The 18,394-nt window shown below is 42.9% G+C and overlaps 1 protein-coding gene across 5 annotated transcripts in view; it reads right to left on the minus strand.

Moving 5' to 3' along the window:
* Positions 1-5,999, minus strand: part of LOC125458776 (sodium- and chloride-dependent neutral and basic amino acid transporter B(0+)-like) — a 45,911-nt gene extending 39,912 nt beyond the window's left edge. For 4 of the 5 annotated variants that reach the window (XM_059651503.1, XM_059651504.1, XM_048544423.2 and 1 more), the window contains exon 1: positions 5,878-5,999. In XM_059651503.1, the coding sequence (XP_059507486.1) occupies positions 5,878-5,880 (3 nt within the window). In that variant the 5' untranslated portion in view covers positions 5,881-5,999. Of the gene's footprint in view, positions 1-5,821 lie in introns of all 5 variants that reach the window. The other variant, XM_048544424.2, reaches the window with a different exon arrangement.
* Between the last annotated feature and the right edge of the window lie 12,395 nt (positions 6,000-18,394).

Below are 18,394 nucleotides of genomic sequence, written 5' to 3' on the forward strand. Positions count from 1 at the left end.
CCTTTTAATTCTTTCCCCTCTCACCTTAAACCTATGCCACCACTGTTTGGATTTCCCTACCCTGGGGAAAAGAACTAGGCTAGTCGCTCGATCGATGCACCCAATGATCCTATAAACCTCTATAAGGTCACACCTCAGCCTCTCACGCTCCAGGTAAAGCAGCCCTAGTTGTTGAATAAGGGGAGGAAGCACCTCCAAAGTTAAGTTCTGAATCCCAATACTTGTCTCACCATCACTGCCCTTCCTTATTCAGATCTGTTCTTGTTGCCTGTTTCTCAGTGTTGCCAACTTGTTGCACTCAACTCCCAGTCTGCTTCACAACAATACTGGCCTGACACACACTCCTCCAAGTCTAATTCACGGTCACACTGACCTGCTGCACACTCCTCCCTGTCTGCTTCACCGTGATGCTGACTCATTACATTTTGAAGCTTCAAATCTCCAGCACATCTTGCTAAAGACAGATCTCCCATGAATCAATGTTGTCCTGGGTCAGATACAAATTGCATTGCAATCACAATGCGTTAATCAATTTCGATGCCTTCATAGCGTTTGCTGTTTTGACCCATGCATTCGGTATCTTATTATTCTTAAAATACTTCACACCTCATCCTTGGCACTGTAAGGACATCCATTTCAGCCACTCTGTCCCCCACTAATTTTTATAATTTGAGTTTAGCATCCTCACCAAATCCCTTCTTTCTTCAATAGCCATCTCCTCATTGAGATACACACCAATGTCTGCAGGGGACCAAAATCTCTCGCATCACCTTTAATTTCATCAGCTCCATTACTATACCTACATGACTGTCCTTACTAAACTGGCATGATGGCTGGACGATCTTGTCTTCAGATTGTTCCAGTGCCACAAGCTTTTGCACTTCAAATCGCAAAATGTCCAATCCACCATCTGTATTGCGGGTGTATAAAATCCTATCCAATGTATAAATGGGTAAATGTAAAATTTTCTTAATAAAACCTCAAATAAAAGAGTCCAAAGCATGTAAAATATTCTGGAGTCCCTCTGCTAAAACCGAACGATAATGTAACCTGAGTATAAAATAGTTCCTAAAAATCTCAACTTTCTGTGTTGGGTGGAGGACTAATCTTTTCAAATTCTCTGCCCATTCTTTCAACTTACTCTCCCAGCCAGCTATTTGTTACATTGTGTAATAATCTTATATGTGGACTTTTGTCCAATACCTTCTGCAAAACCAAGTACAGGACATCAATGGGTTGCACTTTACCTAAAGTACATGTTAATTATTCAAGATTTCCAATAAATTGCTTACACACAATTTTCCTTTCATAAAATATGGTGACAGTTCCTAATTACCTTGAGCTTTTCCAAGTGCCCAATTATAACTCTCTTAATGATTGGTTATAAGACCTCAAGACAGATGCCAAGCTAACTGCCTATATTTTCCTGTTTCTTTGCCTCTTTTCTTTCTTAGAAGAGTTATATCTGTTACTTTTGGTCTGAAGGACGCTCTCCAAGTTCTAATGCATTTTGGGAAGTTAGCAGTAACTCCCCTACTACCTCATCACATTCCCTTTTAAGAATCTAGAATGAAATCTGTCAAGACTCCATGACTTGTCAGGCATCAGCTCCATTAGTTTGGGCAATACTGCTTCCTTAGTGATTATGATCTCACTGTATTTCCCTCTCCCTTCAACGTCCTGATATAGTGATATTGCTGAGATGCATTTTGTATCCTCTATAATGATGACAGAAACAAAATATCAATGCATTACTTCTGTCATTTATATTTTGTTGACTAACTCACCAGTCTCACCGTCTTGAGGATCAACACACACTTGCTTATTCTTTTCCAATGTAGATACATCTAGAAGTTCTTGTTAACTGGTTTACATTTCTAGCTAGCTTTAATTTATTTTACCTGAATAATCTTTTTGTCATTCTCTACCTTTCCCGGGACTCAGATCAGCCACTTATCTTTGCAGAATTATATACTTTTTTAATTTTGATGATTTCCTTCATATCTTTCTTTAGTTAAATGTAGATGATGAGTCCACCATTTGGAAATTTTCTTTACATTATGAAAATTCTTTTTCCATGTGTTCTGAAATAGTTCCCACTGTTTCTTTACTGATGTAACTGTTAAGCCAATATCCCAGCTCACTTCAGCTAGCTCTGGTTTCAGTTGCATTTAGTTGTCTTTCTTTGCTTAACTTTGAAATAGAATGTCTAGAGTGATTATTCTCCCTTAAGAACCTGACATAAAATTAAAATCGTATTGTGATTGCTGCAACCTAGAGATGATGTCTATCTGAGGCTAGTATTCCACCTTCTGACATTGCTAAATACTAAATCTTTAAAGCCTGCACTCAGGTTGGTTCCAGAATGTGATGCCATAAGAAATTATTTTGAAAGCACTTGACCCTTCATTAAAGTTATTACTACTTTCATATTTTCAGTTAAATGTTGACAAAAACTTCCATTATTGCCACTCTATTGTCACAAACACATTGAATCTTTTCATGTCTGTTCCTCTCTATATCTGGATCGATATTTAGGGTCCGTAAATCACTTCCACTAGGGATTTATTTCCTCTAATATTCCTCATCTGCATCCAAACTGAGTCTACATTCTGATCCAACATCATTTTTATCTGTTGCACTGATACCATCCCTGATTCGGAGTGCACACATAAATGACAGTCTCATCACACAAGTTCCAGTCAATGACCATCTTCAACAAGAAATAGCCCAACCGTTGCCTTTGAGAATCAACAAGAATACCCTCGTTGAATTCAACATCCTGGGGTTACTATTGACGAGAAACTGAACTTAATACACCATATACATACTATGGTAATGTCTCACAGATTTGTTTTGATTCCCAAGATAAAGTCAGCGCTGTGCCAGGGAAGTAGAATTCAAAAACAGTTTTGGGTTCCCTAAGGTAGATGGTGCCATCAAATGCAACACATGGCACTGTATCACAATGCTGTGGAATCATCAATAGGAAGGGGTTCTATCCCATTAATGTTCAGGTCATCTGTGATCACTGTGACCACTTCCTGGAAGTGTGTGCCCACTGTCATGATTCCTGCATCCTGGAGCATTCTCGTGTACCTGGTACATGCGAGGGTCCAGGAGCTGTGCAAAGCTGGTTAATGGGTCACAATTTTGACCATGGCTCATGGCACCATTGCACAAGTGCCTGACTGATATCAAGCACTGATATAATGCCAACCATACTCTCAACACACGCCGTGGTGAAGAGGATGGGGCTCTTGAAGACATGGTTTCATCTTTGGAGCAGTCTTGGAAGACTCTAGTATAGTCTGGACAGTATGTGAGTATGATGGAAAATTTTGAGTGATCAACCTTGAGCAATATCTTTAGAAATGGTTAAGGGAATGGCAGAAGTATGTAAACAAAGAAAACCACATTGCTATGTGAGCACCTTCATAAGCTTTGCAAACCACATTGCTACGTGAGCAAGGTAAGGAAGTAGACGGCTAAGCTTTGCATAGTACATTGCTACGTGAGCAACAAGCTTGTAGAAGATTTCCATACATGGTATGGAAAGGTACTGGTTCAGTTAAATGTGTAAGCCTTAATGTAACTAGCCCAGCACCAGCATATGTATAAAACCTGATAAAGTCAAGCATGGAGCGCGCCTTCCTCTTACTCAAGTGGTGCGAGGAACACGTCCTCTGCGCAGAGTCTGAAATAAAGAACTTGCTCTTATCCATGACAACCTGACTCTGAGTCTTTAGTGTTAATTGCTAACCCTATTGTGACAATTTTACTAAAACCACGACATGAGACATCATCGTGGCATGCTGTACCCAAAACAGTTGAGGCATTGGAAGCAGGAGGGCTTGGGAAATAGGAGCTGTATTCCCAAGGAAGAGGATAAGGGCATTGTGGTGGAAGAAGCTAATGCTGCTCATGACAGAGCCCAGATGCAATGGACACTACAAACCTGACAGAATCTCATTGACACCAGGTTCCAATCAGACAAAACTGTGTCCAGTGACAATGGTTAGCGTAACATAATTTTGGTCATGATGTTGAAATCTGATTGGTACTGTGATGGTGGCATTCAGCTTCTAATGCCTTCATTTCCTATTCTGATGTGGAGATGCCAGTGTTGCACTGGCGTGGACAAGGTCAAAAATCATACGAAAGGTTGCAGTCCAACAGGTTTATTTGAAGACACAAGCTTTCAGAGTCTTACTCCTTCAACAGGTGTCAGTGAGAGAGGTGGGGCATCAGACACAGAATTTATAAGCAAAAGATCAAAGGGTCACAGAACTGATGCAAATGCATTGAACAAATCTAAGATGGCTGTTAAATCTTTAATCAGTTAGAAAAGATTAATATGCAAATCCCAGAATTTCTGTCATGCCAGTGTCCTGAGCTAACTAAAGGTTTTATCTGTATACAAGAGGTGACATCTCAGGTCAGACAATGCATTTTAGATGTCTTGTTTAGAATCATGCTGTTTGTTAACTCAGAGTGAGACTGGTTTTATTTCCAAAGTAGGAATTTATAAAATGCCACATTGACTGTCTACGAATTGTGTGCTTTTTGAACAAAATAGAATGTATCTACAATTACAAATCTGTAAATACAAATTGACCTCATAGATTTATATGTGCTGCACGTGTGTGTGTGTGTGCGTGCGCGTGCATGCATGCGTGTGTGAGCGTGCGCCTGTGTGAGGGAGAGTGTGTGTGTGTGTGTGTGTGTGTGTGTATGCTTGTGTGAGACAGTGTGTGAGTATGTATGTGTGTGTGAGAGAGCGTATGCTGCGGTGGGGTCACCTGTAGTGTGACATGAAGCAAAGGCCCAGGATGAGGCTGTCCTCATGGGAACCGAACTTGGCTATCAGACTCTGCTTGGTGAATCTGTGTTGTTGTGTACCCCGAAGTCCACCTTGGAGGATGTTTACCCGAAGATCTGAGGGCAACTGTCCTTGATTGCTGAAGTGTTCCCTCATTGGGAGGAAACATCCCTGTCTTGCAATTGTTGCATCGTGTCCATTCGTCCATTGTTGTAGAGTCTGCATGGCTTCACCAATACACCATATCACAGGACATCCTTCCTGACAGCGTATGAGCTTTGGCTGAGTCGCATGAGTATCTGCAGTGCACATGGGTGGGTGGTGTTCCTTCATTTCTGTTCCTTACCTTTCTAAAAAGAAAAGCTCATATTTACGTTTGCATTTGTCCAGTTGCTCAGTGAATGGATATTCCCCTACTGGACATCTTCAAGAGCAGGTCTCCAGTCGGCATTGGAGACAGGGCTAGCTCTGTTTAGAGGGTGTTTGGTTGCGTTATAGCTTGGGACAGGGAAACTGTATGACCTGCTAGTTAAACAGCAAACAAGGTGAGAGAATGATGTTGCATGTACAAGGGAATGCCAAACATGTCTAGCTATTTGTGTTGAGCAATTTGGCTTCATTTTTGCTGTGAAATTAGTTTAGTGCATAAAGAAGATAAGTGCTATTGATCACTGGCAGATATTATATGGATTAAAACCACATTTCACTTGTATAGCTGCTTGAGTTATAAATCACTTTCACTTAACCGATTCAGTATTATAACCTCGAACAAATTCATCTTTCTCATGAAGTCAACATTTTTGAATGTAGTAGCTGAAATTTTCTGGTATTACCCTTTTTCTTCGTTCATACCAGAAAGAGCCAATAACAAATTTCTGAACTTAGTTTGATTCCAGTTGGAAACACATCCATAAATTCTCAAAACTCGCAAGCATGAAAGGTTAGACAAAATGCATTCAATTAACGATGTTGAAAACAAGATAAAGTTATAGCCCATACCAAGACATGTACTGCATCCTTTTAGAGTAGCTCAGGTCCCGAAAAGTATAACATACCATGTTGGCTTATCTGTAAGGGCTTTCTTAAGCGAAGATACTTGGGGCCAGAGAAATCCAATCCATGCTCTGGCAGTTCTGTTGTTTCTCCAAGGAGCACATGGAGAGAATCCTTTTCTCTGTCTTTTGTCCCAAGCCTTTTCCTTTTGTAAAACTAATTTGTTAACTCTTTTCTGCCTGTATTCAAGTACCTTGTTACTTTTGATCTCAATTGTCATACTTATATTGAAAGTAATTTAAGTGAAGAAAAAAATTTTGAGAGAAAATGACGAGAAAGAGAGAAAATTTAGAACTGCTCTAACGATGCCTGTTGATATTTGTGTAGACATATAGAAATTAAGTTCTCTAACATGTTGTCACCCGCTTCTTAACATTCAAAGCAGAAGCTTGTCTAAAGCATTTATGTATCTATGTGAATGTGTAATACTTCATTTGAAACAGTATAAACATGATTGTTGAGTCAATTTAAAATGTAAGAACGGCATTACCAACACATTCTGCTTAAAGCTAGCATTGCCCTTTTAAACTTTAATCTGAAACCCTGAAATAGCTGGCAGAAACCCAATTGAAACTATTCAAAACACTTGTTGTTGAAGCTTTTTTCTAATTTGGAATATGTATAAAGTTAGAATTAAATTGGGTGTTTTCAGCAAAACTAACCTATTAACTGTAAAGGTAGAAGTTTCCCTGCCAGTCACAACGAAAACTTTAGTTATAATATTGAAGTTTGTATGTCAATATCTTTAATTCTGAATAAAAGAAAAGGCTCACATATGTACAGTTTGGCAATTTCAAATCTTAGGTATTGACTTATGTGAATTGAAAATTTAACCTGACTAATTACTTATCCCCGTTATACCAGAAAGAAAATTAATTCTGGAAAAGAATGCATTTATAAAATTGCAAAAAGGTTTTGAAACAATTGTTTATTTAATTGAGAGTGACATTCACCTTGTTGACAGCATGAAATGTTTTTCTTCAGAGTTGATCATACAAAAAATTACTTATTCTTTTCAGGCTGTTTCAATTCCTAAGGATTTAAAGTTGATAAAAAGACCAGTTTACATCTTGAGTTTGGTTCTTTTTCATCGAGAAGCATTTTAAAAATTATGGAAGGTTTTACAGCTGCTTGCATCTAATAATATTTTATGTCCCACATAACATCCTGCAGTGAAGTTAATCCTTTATGCTGACAGATCCTTTCAGAAAATCCTCACACAGATTTTTATATTGTTGCGCATAACCTTATGTGTACTGGACATAATTAACTTCCACTATTGCTTGACAGTTTTGACTGAGCCTATTAATCCATTGGATTCCCAAGCAGAACCATGGGGCTTTTTTGTTGCATTTTTTTTTAAAAAGCAAGTAACAATAGATCCTGGCTTGATGCAAAGAACAAGAGAACTGTAGAAGGCTCAAAAAAAAGACACAGAGTGAAATTTCCTCATAATCGTAAGAAAGGTGAGAAAATGTGGTGTAGATGAAGAAAACCTAATTCACGATTTAGTTTTCCCTCAAGCCTAAAATGGTGAATTCAGAATCACACCATTGAATAACAATCACCTTATTCCCAATGTATTTGGATCTCATTAAAGCCTCAATTCACCATATTTATACACCACTTACAATTCTCTTCCACTTGACACAAAACTGAATGATGTAAATTCTCTCTATATAGAAACCAGAACGGTTATCAGGCAGCTCACTGAATGTTTGTCCACACATTATATATCTACTTCTTCACAATAACATATTTGCACACACCATGAGTACTAATCCCCTCAATTTTGCCCATGCCAGTCAGCACTGCCAAACCACCCACTTTACCGCATTATCATTCCCACCCTCTGCCCAATGCACTTCAGCTCCATAATGCTTTACCTTGGAGCTCAGTGGTGCAAACAGCTGTGCGGTTCTGCCAGCTCACCTTCTGCACAGAGCACATACTCATCTCATGCATCTTGCATCTCATTTTATTAACATTCATGCATTTTGTGCTTACTTGGAGACTGCCAGCATCTGTGTGGGTCACATCACTTCTTGATCATGCAGGGCCTTTAGCACCCAGTTACTGTCTGCCTCTTTGGCTGGTGATACATGTTAGCACCAAAGAAGAGACAAGCAGCATAGCATGGAGGGGAGCACCAAACAGTAAAGGGGACTGACATGTTGTTGCTCAGCTCTGTACCATATCAATGTCAGACCTATGGTATGTGCCAGCAGCTTCCACAGCAAATGCACTGCGAGTGTTTCAAGCAAATGGCCATGTCCGAAAACAAAATTGGAGTTGAGCTTTGTGGGCTGACAAAGTACACAAATCGCCCTGTAATTTGCTTTGACTGTGGGAGGAGACAGTGGCTTGGTGGTATCATCACTAGACTGATGATGCAGAGGTAACATTCTGGGGACTCAGGTTCCACTCCCATTGTAGCTTAGGGTGGAATTTGAGTTCAGTTAAAAATCTGGACAGTCTGATGATGAAGAAAGTGTTGCTGGTTGTCATGAAAAGCCCTTCTGGTTCACAAATGCCTTTTAGGGAACAAAATCTGTCATTCTTACCCAGTATGACCTATATATGACTCCAGACCTACAACAATATGGTTGACTCTTAATTATCCTCTAGGCAATTAGGGTTTAGCAATAAATGCTGGCCTGGCCAGTAATGCTCACAACCCATGAATGAATTCTAAAACAGGCATATTTTTACTAAAGGAACCACCACACATTCTGCAAAGATTTCCTTAACCAGGCCTCTACTGTGCTTTTGAGTGGAATTTCTTCATCTCCAGCCAAGAACTAAGTTTGTCAGTATCTTTGAAAATGTTGATTCCTTTTTCTGGTTTTTGGACAAGTTTGGAGTCAGTTTCCCCTTAAACAAAATAGCTCCGATTAAACCTGAATTGGTTGCTGTAACATTTAAACACAAATTTAGCACTTTCACGGCTGCATGGGTTTGACCACTGAGCCTCCTGCTGGTCAACATTGATAATGCCAACTTATTTTTAATTCAAAAGTATACTTTATCCATAAAAATATCTTTACATACATACATAGTCACTTAAGCAGTTCTTTTCTGTGCAGTAGCAGATGAAGAAACAGAAACAATGGAGTTTTACTCTATCCAACACACAAACCAAAGGCATTTCTCTCTCTCAAGACTAATCCTACAGATATTTGAGGCATTGGAAGAGTCCGATAACCAAGTTAAGTTTTCAGAGTGCTGTGACTTCCCACTCTGATAAAGCACTGGGTCTTCCCCTACCAAGTTATCTTTCAAGTTCCTTTGGGAAGGGTTGGGAACTGATCTATGTGTTTTTTTTTCCTTGTCTACTCTCCCTCTCTCTTAACCTCATTTTGCTCCAACGAAATCCACCTTATCTCCCACCTGCACATAACAGTAGCCAGGTCCAAGATTGTTTTGAATTGCAGATTTGTAGATCATTTCACATTCATATGCTATACAGAGGCTTCCCTGGCATTGGAAACTCTTTGTTCCTCCACATGATATTCAAGAAGAGCCAACTTTTTTCCCTAAAATGATTACATCTCTTAATCCTCCCGAAGCATGTGCAATTTTGAGCATTTACACCCACTGGTCGCGCAAAAACTGCTTAATTCTCTGAAATTTGAGTTCCCTTACTGCGAGAGTTCCTCAGGCTCTGGTGGCATTCTTCAGGCACTAACTCAATAGCACTCAGTGTAGATTTTTCATTTGTTGTTGGTTTGAAGAGTTCTCAGCAGGCACTATAGAGCAAACTGCATTACACTGTCCCGCGAACAGACCCTGCATTAGGAAGGTGGAATTTTTTTGTTGAGGTAACCTTTTTTTTCAAGTTCTCCGTCTCTTTCCCGTTTTGTTTCAGATTTTTCATTTAACATGCTATTCCAATTGGTTCAGGTTGTAAATACAGCCCCGGCTCCCCCATCTTGCTGCTGCGAAGGCTAAAAGACAATTAAAACTGCTGTACTCTTGTTGTCTGCAATCAGTCCAGTTTTAGAAAAGGAAGGAGTGTGTGTTTCTGAACCCCTGAGAGTACAATCAATTTGCACACTTTTCATAAACTTAATAAAGCGGATTATTTATTCACATATTTATCCTTAAAATCCTAACTCACTCACTGACCACTCACACATACAGATGTTCGCTTGAGTAGCATTGAGTTAAAATCCATAGTGCAGGCACAAGTAATAATTTAAATTCACTGACCACTCACACATACAGATGTTCGCTTGAGTAACATTGAGTTAAAATCCATAGTGCAGGCACAAGTAATAATTTAAATTTAATGTCAATCTTGCTCTTTGTGCATCTACTCTGCAGCCATAACATAGTATTCGTCGCTATGTTCTGTCACCCTGATGCACTTTGTATGGTATGATCTGCCCCTATTGCACGCAAAGCAAAACGTTTCACTGTACCCAGGTACATGTGACAATAATAAATCGAATCAGACAACAGGATATAATAGAAGGCATGTGCTTGCTGCATCTCAGTAGTGGTCTGGCAAGGAAGAGGGTCATTTCCATTCTTGGAACGTCGGTAGGTGTATTTGATAGGCTTGGAGGGCCGAAGAGCCTGTTTCTGTGCTGTTTTGTTCTTTAGGTGTTTGGTAATCGAAGTTATGTATCAAAGTTCTAGGAGGGTTCCTTCAAACAGGTGGATTTTCAACACATCACAAAGGAGTTGCTTCTCTGTTCTGAGGAAGGGCCACTAGATTCAAAACTCTGTTTCTCTTTCCATAGATGCTGCCCGACCTGTTGGGTTTCTCCAGCATTCTCTGCATTTGTTTCTCGTCTCTTTCCTGGGAAGTCATTCTTCAGTACCAAGGAACTGTGGACGCTGGAGATCTGTGACAAACAGAAGCAGGAATTGCTAGACAAATTGATCTGGTGGCATCCGTGGACAGAAAGGTCTAGAGAAGTCTGAAGAAAAGTCAAAGCATTGACTGTGTTTTCTTTCCACAGAGCTGCCAGGTCTATCCAACAATCCCTTTTGCTGTACTGGTGGATTGACAAGGGAACAGGCTTGGAGATCTTATGGTGATGCAGCCTCCAGTTCTAAGGCATAGATTTTGCACATTGAAGTATGAGTTAAAAGCAACAGAAAGCCTTCATTATTCACCTATGGGATGTGGGAGTGGTTGGCTGGCTAGCATTTAATGCTTGTCCCTATGTTGCCTTTGAACTGAGTGGTTTGCTTGGTCATTTCAGAGGGCAGTTGAGAGTCAACCATATTGTTGTGGGTCTGGAGTCACATATTGGCCAGACTAGGTGAGGATGGCATATTTCCTTCCCTGATGGAGATTAGCGAGGAATAGAATGGAATAGCAATATATTGGCACGTGGATTTTCACAAAAAAAATCACAGTGAGACGCTTTGTAAGTGGCTGTACCACGGCACCTAAATTAATGACAGAAGCCGTGAATAATGAGAAAAAAACAAGGTAAAAATTCATCACAGTTCAATTAATGGCCCCTGGGTTAGAGGTACACGGGAAAACCAGGCAAAAACGCCACGCAGGACGGGCCGAGACTGCCCTGTCAGGCCGAGATGAGAACCCCACGCCGGGCCGTTGGAAAGCCCAGAAGCTGCCGACGAGACCCTGTTGGGACAAGGCTGCCACTCCAGGCCGAGGCTGCCTCTCATGATTAGGCCCACTGTACCAGGAAGCTGACATACCCAGGAGACCGCCACACCGGGAGGATGGAGATAATGCGCCCAACATACAAACTCTCCTCCCACACAGCGCCGCCCCCCCCCCCCCCTCATTGGTTTGTGATTCATAATGGCCTTGCTGGCCATGCCTTTTCTTCATGTTCAGGCCACAGTCATTATGAGTTTGAGAATATCCTGCTTGGGGCATCTTCTCCTCTCCTGTACTCTGTGAGATCCTACCCTTCTACCTGAATATCCCCCTTACATTGCCATCATTCCCTTGGTGACCAGGCCCAATGAAGCCCAACCCCAAACTTGAGATTCCCTGATTGCTCAGGACTTCACAGACTGTCTACCGTCTGCTCCATGACATAATACCCACCCTCAGATTCTTTCCTTTTCTGTCCAGGTATGATGGAAAAACATAGGCTACTGGGTGAAGTATCAAATTCAGATCCCTTAAAACATTCATAACTAAATACAGTAACACCTCCAAGAGGGAAACAACTGGTCACGAGTCTCATCCATGCCTTTCTTTTGCTAAAATACACATCAAAGCCAGTTCCGTACATATTCAGGGGTTGGCTCAGTGGTCAGCACTGCAACCTCACAGCATCAGGGACCCAGGTTCGATTCCAGCCTCGGGTGACTGTCTGTTTGAAGATTGCACATTCTCCCAGGGTCTGAGTGGGTTTCCTTCGGGTGCTCAGGTTTCCTCCCACAGTCCAAAGACGTGCAAGTTAGGTGGGTTGGCCATGTTAAAATGCTCATAGTGCCCAGCAATGTGCATGCTAGGTGGATTAGCCATGGGAAAGGCTAACTTGCGTTCTTAGCCCAGAACTCCCTCAGATTATCGAGGCACACGTCTGGGGTGGAACCTGCACAGGGAGGAACCTTTGAGTTTTAATTGGGAAATCAGGCGACAGCATTAAAGTACACATCAGTTAGTATCTCGCCAGGAGGCCTGCAATAGCAGCCTGAGGAAGGAGGTGACGGCTCCCCAAGTGGGCGGAGGAGAATGACAAGACCTCCCATCTGCTGACCTCAGGGCCAATATCTGCAACTTTTGGAAACTAAAGTTATCCCTGGCCATCCTAATCGAATGGTGTACTCTGTTGGAGCAGGGCCAATGCCCAAAAAGATTTGAAGGACATGGGGTTCCAGCCTGAATTTTTAAGCCAGTCGTTTATTTCAAGAGGGGTCTAAGGAACAGCGCGGCATCTCGCAATTCTCAACGCACAAATGTATTTGAGATGTCGTTGGTGACTCTTTGTCCCTCAAGGATTTTGCCTGTTTACATCCCCCGGCCTCATCGAGGAGAGTGAAGCAGCTACGGCCATGTGATTATCATCCATCGCCAGCTTCTACCAGGTGTATGGTGCTATACATTGCATTGAGAGGGCCCCATCACCCAACCTGCAGAGCTCACCAACCCAAAAGGCTCCCCCTCCATCAATGTCCAGCACCATTGTGACCGTAGGTGGCAAATCGTGGAGGTGTATGCTAGGTACCATGGACACATACCAGAGAACTCAGAGGTTCCCAGTTCATTCCTCAGTTCATACAAGGATGGATGCCAGGAAACAAGGGCTATCACCTCCAACTAATAGCTCTGGGAATCTGATGCACGACAGAGTTACAACGCTGGTTGTTCTTCTACCAGAGCCAAGAGGAACTGATCACAGGCCGCCCCATGATGAGGTTTCAGCGACTGGAGCCCTCTGGTGGAGAACTGCAGGATAGCCCAGAAAGGCTGGGGTGCTGAATCATTGTGGTATGCTGTGCCCCTCACAACCAGAGCTGACAAGTGGAGGAATGTCCCGGATGCAATAGCGCCTTGAGAGCAACTTTCAGATGGTGAGGTTGACAGTCAGGACATCCAAGAGACCATGACAGAGCCTACACCCCAACAAGCACAAAAGGCTAGACAGAACCTGACTGAAATGCAGGAATAATGATTGAGCCCGGGCATCCTTTCAATGTGTAACTTCCTGTTGGTCATATTACAGGCAGCCCCTGGGATTCTGGCCCACTGGGATGGCACGGTGGCGCAGTGGTTAGCACTGCCGCCTCACAGTGCTAGGGACCAAGGCTCAATGCCACCCTCAGGTGACTGTGTGGAGTTTGCGCGTTCTCCCCACGTCTGCGTGGGTTTCCTTCAGATACTTCATTTTCCTCCCACAGTCCAAAGATGTGCAGGATAGGTGGACTGGCCACAGGGAATGCAGGGTTACAGGGTTAGGATTAGGCATGGGTCAGGTGAACTCAATGGGCTGAGTGGCCTCTTTCCATACAGTGGAGATTGTATGCTGTGGACCTGGCCATTTCTGCAGTCCTTGAACTTTGCTGTTGCTGAATATCCAAATAATGTTGTGTGTGTGTGTGTGTGTGTGTGTGTGTGTGTGTGTGTGTGTGTGCATGGTTTCTTCAAGGGATCGCACTTTGAAATATCTGTACTTAGCAGATCCTCCTCACTGTTCAGGAGAAAACAGCGGGCAGTGAGAAGGGGCAGGGATATCACAAGATACTAAGGTTATGAGGCTTTAAAAGCTTCAGTATTATGCAATGTAGACCCTCATGCTAGAGCCAGTCCTGATGAAGGGCCACTAGACCCGAAACGTTAGATAGGATGGACAATGAAAGTCTTTTTCCGAGGATGGTGACATCAGGTCGTACGAGGGGGCATAGCTACAAACTGAGAGGTGATAGGTTTAAGATTGATGTCAGAGGCAGGTTCTTTACTCAGTGAGTGGTAAGGGCGTGGAAAGCCCTGCGTGCCAAGGTAGTTAACTCAGCCACATTAGGGGCATTTAAACAGTCCTTGGATAAGCATATGGATGATGATGGGATAGTGTAGGGGGATTGGCTTAGATTAGTTCACAGGTTGGCGCAACATCGAGAGCTGAAGGGCCTTTTCTGCACTCTATTGTTCTATGTTCTATGTTAAACCTGCTTTCTCCCCACAGATGCTGCCGAACCTGATAGGTTTTCCAGCAATTTTTGTTTTTGCCTCATGAAATGGCATCATGTTGGGATTATAGCTGAGACCCACCTTCTTTTCATCCTTCAACATTAATACTCAACTTTACAAGAATTCGAGTCGTCTGCTCAACTGAGCGTTTAACCAGAGAAAGGCAGGAATTTGTGGATGCCTCATTGTGCCCTAAGGGAGGTTGGAGATGTGAACTGTCCACTGGCCGTCTCCCAGCATTGGCTGGCTGTAACTCTCTCAAAAAGTCGAGAGATGGTACAAAGCAATGCCTGCGCTGATTCCATCCTGTCACACATGTGGGGTTGGGGGGTGGGGAGTACGTAAGTGTGGACAGTCTGTGCAGGGCAGGTCCTACCACTGCCACTGCACATTGCTTGTAGCCTCAGTTCTGTCCACATTAAAGTCAACCTGGGCCACAGTCAACAACAATGATCTATGACACCTGACGCTATCTCCCAGATGAGGATGGGGGAGTTTCTTGTGAACGATGAGCAATGCTGAGCCACTCCAATCTTGTTCATCCTTGAGATGGATTACCTCTCAGATGGGTACAACATAACCATGGTTCAACAATAATAATGACGCCAAAGCTGACATTTTAAGAGTGTGCTTTAGTACTTGCAAAGATGTGTCACTCGTGCCATTACATGCCCTTACTAAGGTGTTTTTTCTTTGTTCCTCATCTCCTCTACAAACAAGGGCATTGCTGACAGCTGGGGCCTTACACACAACTCCCCCAGCTGCCCTGGGAGACATAGCTGGTCCATGCCAGAGGTTTTTGGGCTTAGAGTTCCCAAGTTGTTTGAGAGTGCCTTGCCTAGATGCGGGTTCATCTGAAACAGAAGGTACAGCTCGAGGGTCAGGAACTTTGGAGTGTTCCTGTATGTGTAGCTTCTCTTGTCTAATGTTGGCACCAATCAGTGAGAGGAAGCTCGGGCACCCCAGAATGAGATGTCAGAGCTCCTCATCCTTCGTTTGCCTTTGATGGCAACACAGAGGGCCAATGCTACAGAGACGGAGCGTGGATTTTCACATCTCTAGCTGACACTGGTAATGCTGGGCCTTGGTTTCCATGGCCGCAGCCAGCTTGTCAATGGAAGCAACCAGAAGCACGTCCACCAAAGTCAACAGAGAAAGTTGGCTGACTCTTCCATCCTCCGACCCAGCTCACCACCCCGCCTCTGTCAAACCTGCCTGTTGTTGATGAGCCTGCCCTTCCATTGTGGTAAAGTCACCAATGGCTGAGAGCACTGGAGCATCTCCTCCCTGGGTTACAGTGAGTATTCGCTTTCTATAGCCCTTGGAGTGTCAGGGACCTGGGGCCATTCCTTCTTCCATGAGCTATGGAAACATGGCGGTGATGTTCTCACCAGTCTGTGCTCCCAAGTCTCATCTAATCTAAAGAGGTGAGCATGTCTGAGTTTTTGGAGGCTTCAAGCCTCACGCAGTCAAGTCTATGTAATGACTATCAAATCACTTTCATTCATTTCAACATGCGAGATCAATTTAAAAACTGAAAGGACTGTGGATGCTGTAAATCAGGAACAAGAACAGAAGTTGCTGGCAACTGTACGTGTGTGTGTGTGTGTGTGTGTGTGTGTGTGTGTGTGTGTGTGTCTGTGTGTGTGTGATCAATTTGTTCACTTTGTGATGTTCTTATGATAGAGTTTTTAGTTTTACCTTTTTGCTATAATTGTAACATTTGGCCTTACCTATTGGTTTATTCCTTCTGCTATTCTCTGACTTTAATTATCCATATTACATTTTTTCTCTCCCATCTTAGGCTAACTCTTGATATGCTGCATTACCTAAGCTTGATCCCTTACACCACCCACTTTGTTTAATTTAAAGCCCTCTATACTATCCTCGTTTCAATGTTCCTTGAATACTGGTTCCAGCATGGTTCAGGTGCAGACCAGGCCAATGGATCAGCCTTCACATTCCCCAATACTGATACCAGTGCTCCACAAACAGTAACACACTCCACCCACGCCAATCTTTGGGACAGGTATTCAATATAACATTCTATGTGATTTCTGGCAATTAATTGAATGTTACCCCAGCCACAATCCAGAGAATAGTACCCTCAAGGTTATGCACTTCACTTTGATGCCTAGTTCCTCACACTGTCTAAGCATGACCTCTTTCTTTGGCCTGCCTATGGCATTGGTGCTTATGTGTTGGGACCTCCCACATGAGATGGAGATGTTGATGGAAGGCACTGGGCAAGGGAACTTCACCAGTAGGTGGCGATGGTGTGGGAGGTCAGCTGGAGTTGAACTGGAAGGGTATCCTCAGTGGGGAAAGAATTGATGGGGAAGAGGGAGCAGACAGGAAAAAAGAATTCTTCAGTCTAATATCATATTCATAGTGTAAATAGATCTTGATTTATATTTAATTTCCTGACTTGTTTGGGATGACCTAATGACAGTGGAATAAAGAATCCCGCTTCATGATTTTTATGTCACCTGAGCATTCAAATCTCATGTGACATTTCTGGCACACTCAGCAGGATTCTACAGCGTAGGCATTACGTCATGGTAGATGAGGTTAAAAGGTATCTTGGAGAACTGGGGCTGATACCGGAGGAGTTGAAACCAGAGATGTCCAACAGGAGAGGCTGAAGTTGCTCCAGGGCTATTGGAGGATCAGGTATTGACAGGCAGACTTGAACTTTAGGGCCAAACTGGGCAGAGGATCCCCATGTGCATTCTCCTAATGCTATAAAGGAAGGAAGCAATGTGCCTGGTTAGATATTCTACTTGCTGATGAATAGGAAGCTGGACAGATTTGGGGAAAGACCAAATGATCTGATAATTGAAGACTGGATAGAAGATACACAGCTCTTTTTGATGATGGAATTTCGAAGTGAGATAAATCCACCAGGAAATACTGGGCAGAGATATCAATATTCAAAGAAGCTGAATTCAAATATGAGTCACGGCAGAGAGAGCTAGCAGCAGTTAACGTGAAAAGGATTGATGCCCATTCAACAGTGGAGTTTGAAAGAGTAAGCTCTGCAAGAGGTTTAAATCGCAGGGAGCAGAAAATAAATTGTTGGTTTAATACATGGAGTTTATTTTTTAATATTCATTTGTGGGATGGGAGCATCACTGGCTGGCCAGCATTTCTTGCCCCGTCCCTGGCTGCCCTTGAGAAGGCGGTGGTGAGCTGCCTTCTTGAACTGCTGCAGTCCTCCTGTTGTAGGTTGTCCCACAATGCCCTTAGGGAGGGAATTCCAAGATTTTGACCCAGTGACAGGAAAAGAATGGCAATATATTCTCAAGATAACAAAGTGTGGAGCTGGATTTACACAGCAGGCTAAGCAGCATCTTAGGAGCATAAAAATTGACATTTCGGGCCTAGACCGAAGCGGCGTCTAGGCCCGAAATGTCAGCTTTTATGCTCCTGAGATGCTGCTTGGCTTGCTGTGTTCATCCAGCTCCACACTTTGTTATCTTGGATTCTCCAGCATCTGCAGTTCCCATTATCTCTGATCACAGTATATTCTCAAGTCAGGTTGATGAGTTGCTTGGAGAGGCTTCTTGCAGGGGTGGTGTTCCCACATATGTGCTGCCCTTGTCTTTCTGTATGGAAATGGTTGTGTGTTCAGAAGATGCTGTCTGAGAATCTTTGGAAGTTTTCTGCAGTGCATCCTGTGGATGTTACTGAGTGTCGGTGGTGGAGGGACTGGACGCTTGTGGATGTGGTGCTGTACAACAAGAAGAAATATTGAGGACCCAAGCTTGATCTAGGGCCACATGAGAAAAATTGCGAGGGAGAAGCAATCAGCTGGACAGAACCCAAACAGATTCGAGCAGAAAACTGAAGATATAGGGCAGTGAGACTAAAAAAGTGAAACTGCA

The sequence above is a fragment of the Stegostoma tigrinum genome, chromosome 15 (genome assembly GCF_030684315.1).
Source record: "Stegostoma tigrinum isolate sSteTig4 chromosome 15, sSteTig4.hap1, whole genome shotgun sequence".
Classification (NCBI taxonomy): Eukaryota; Metazoa; Chordata; class Chondrichthyes; order Orectolobiformes; family Stegostomatidae; genus Stegostoma; species Stegostoma tigrinum.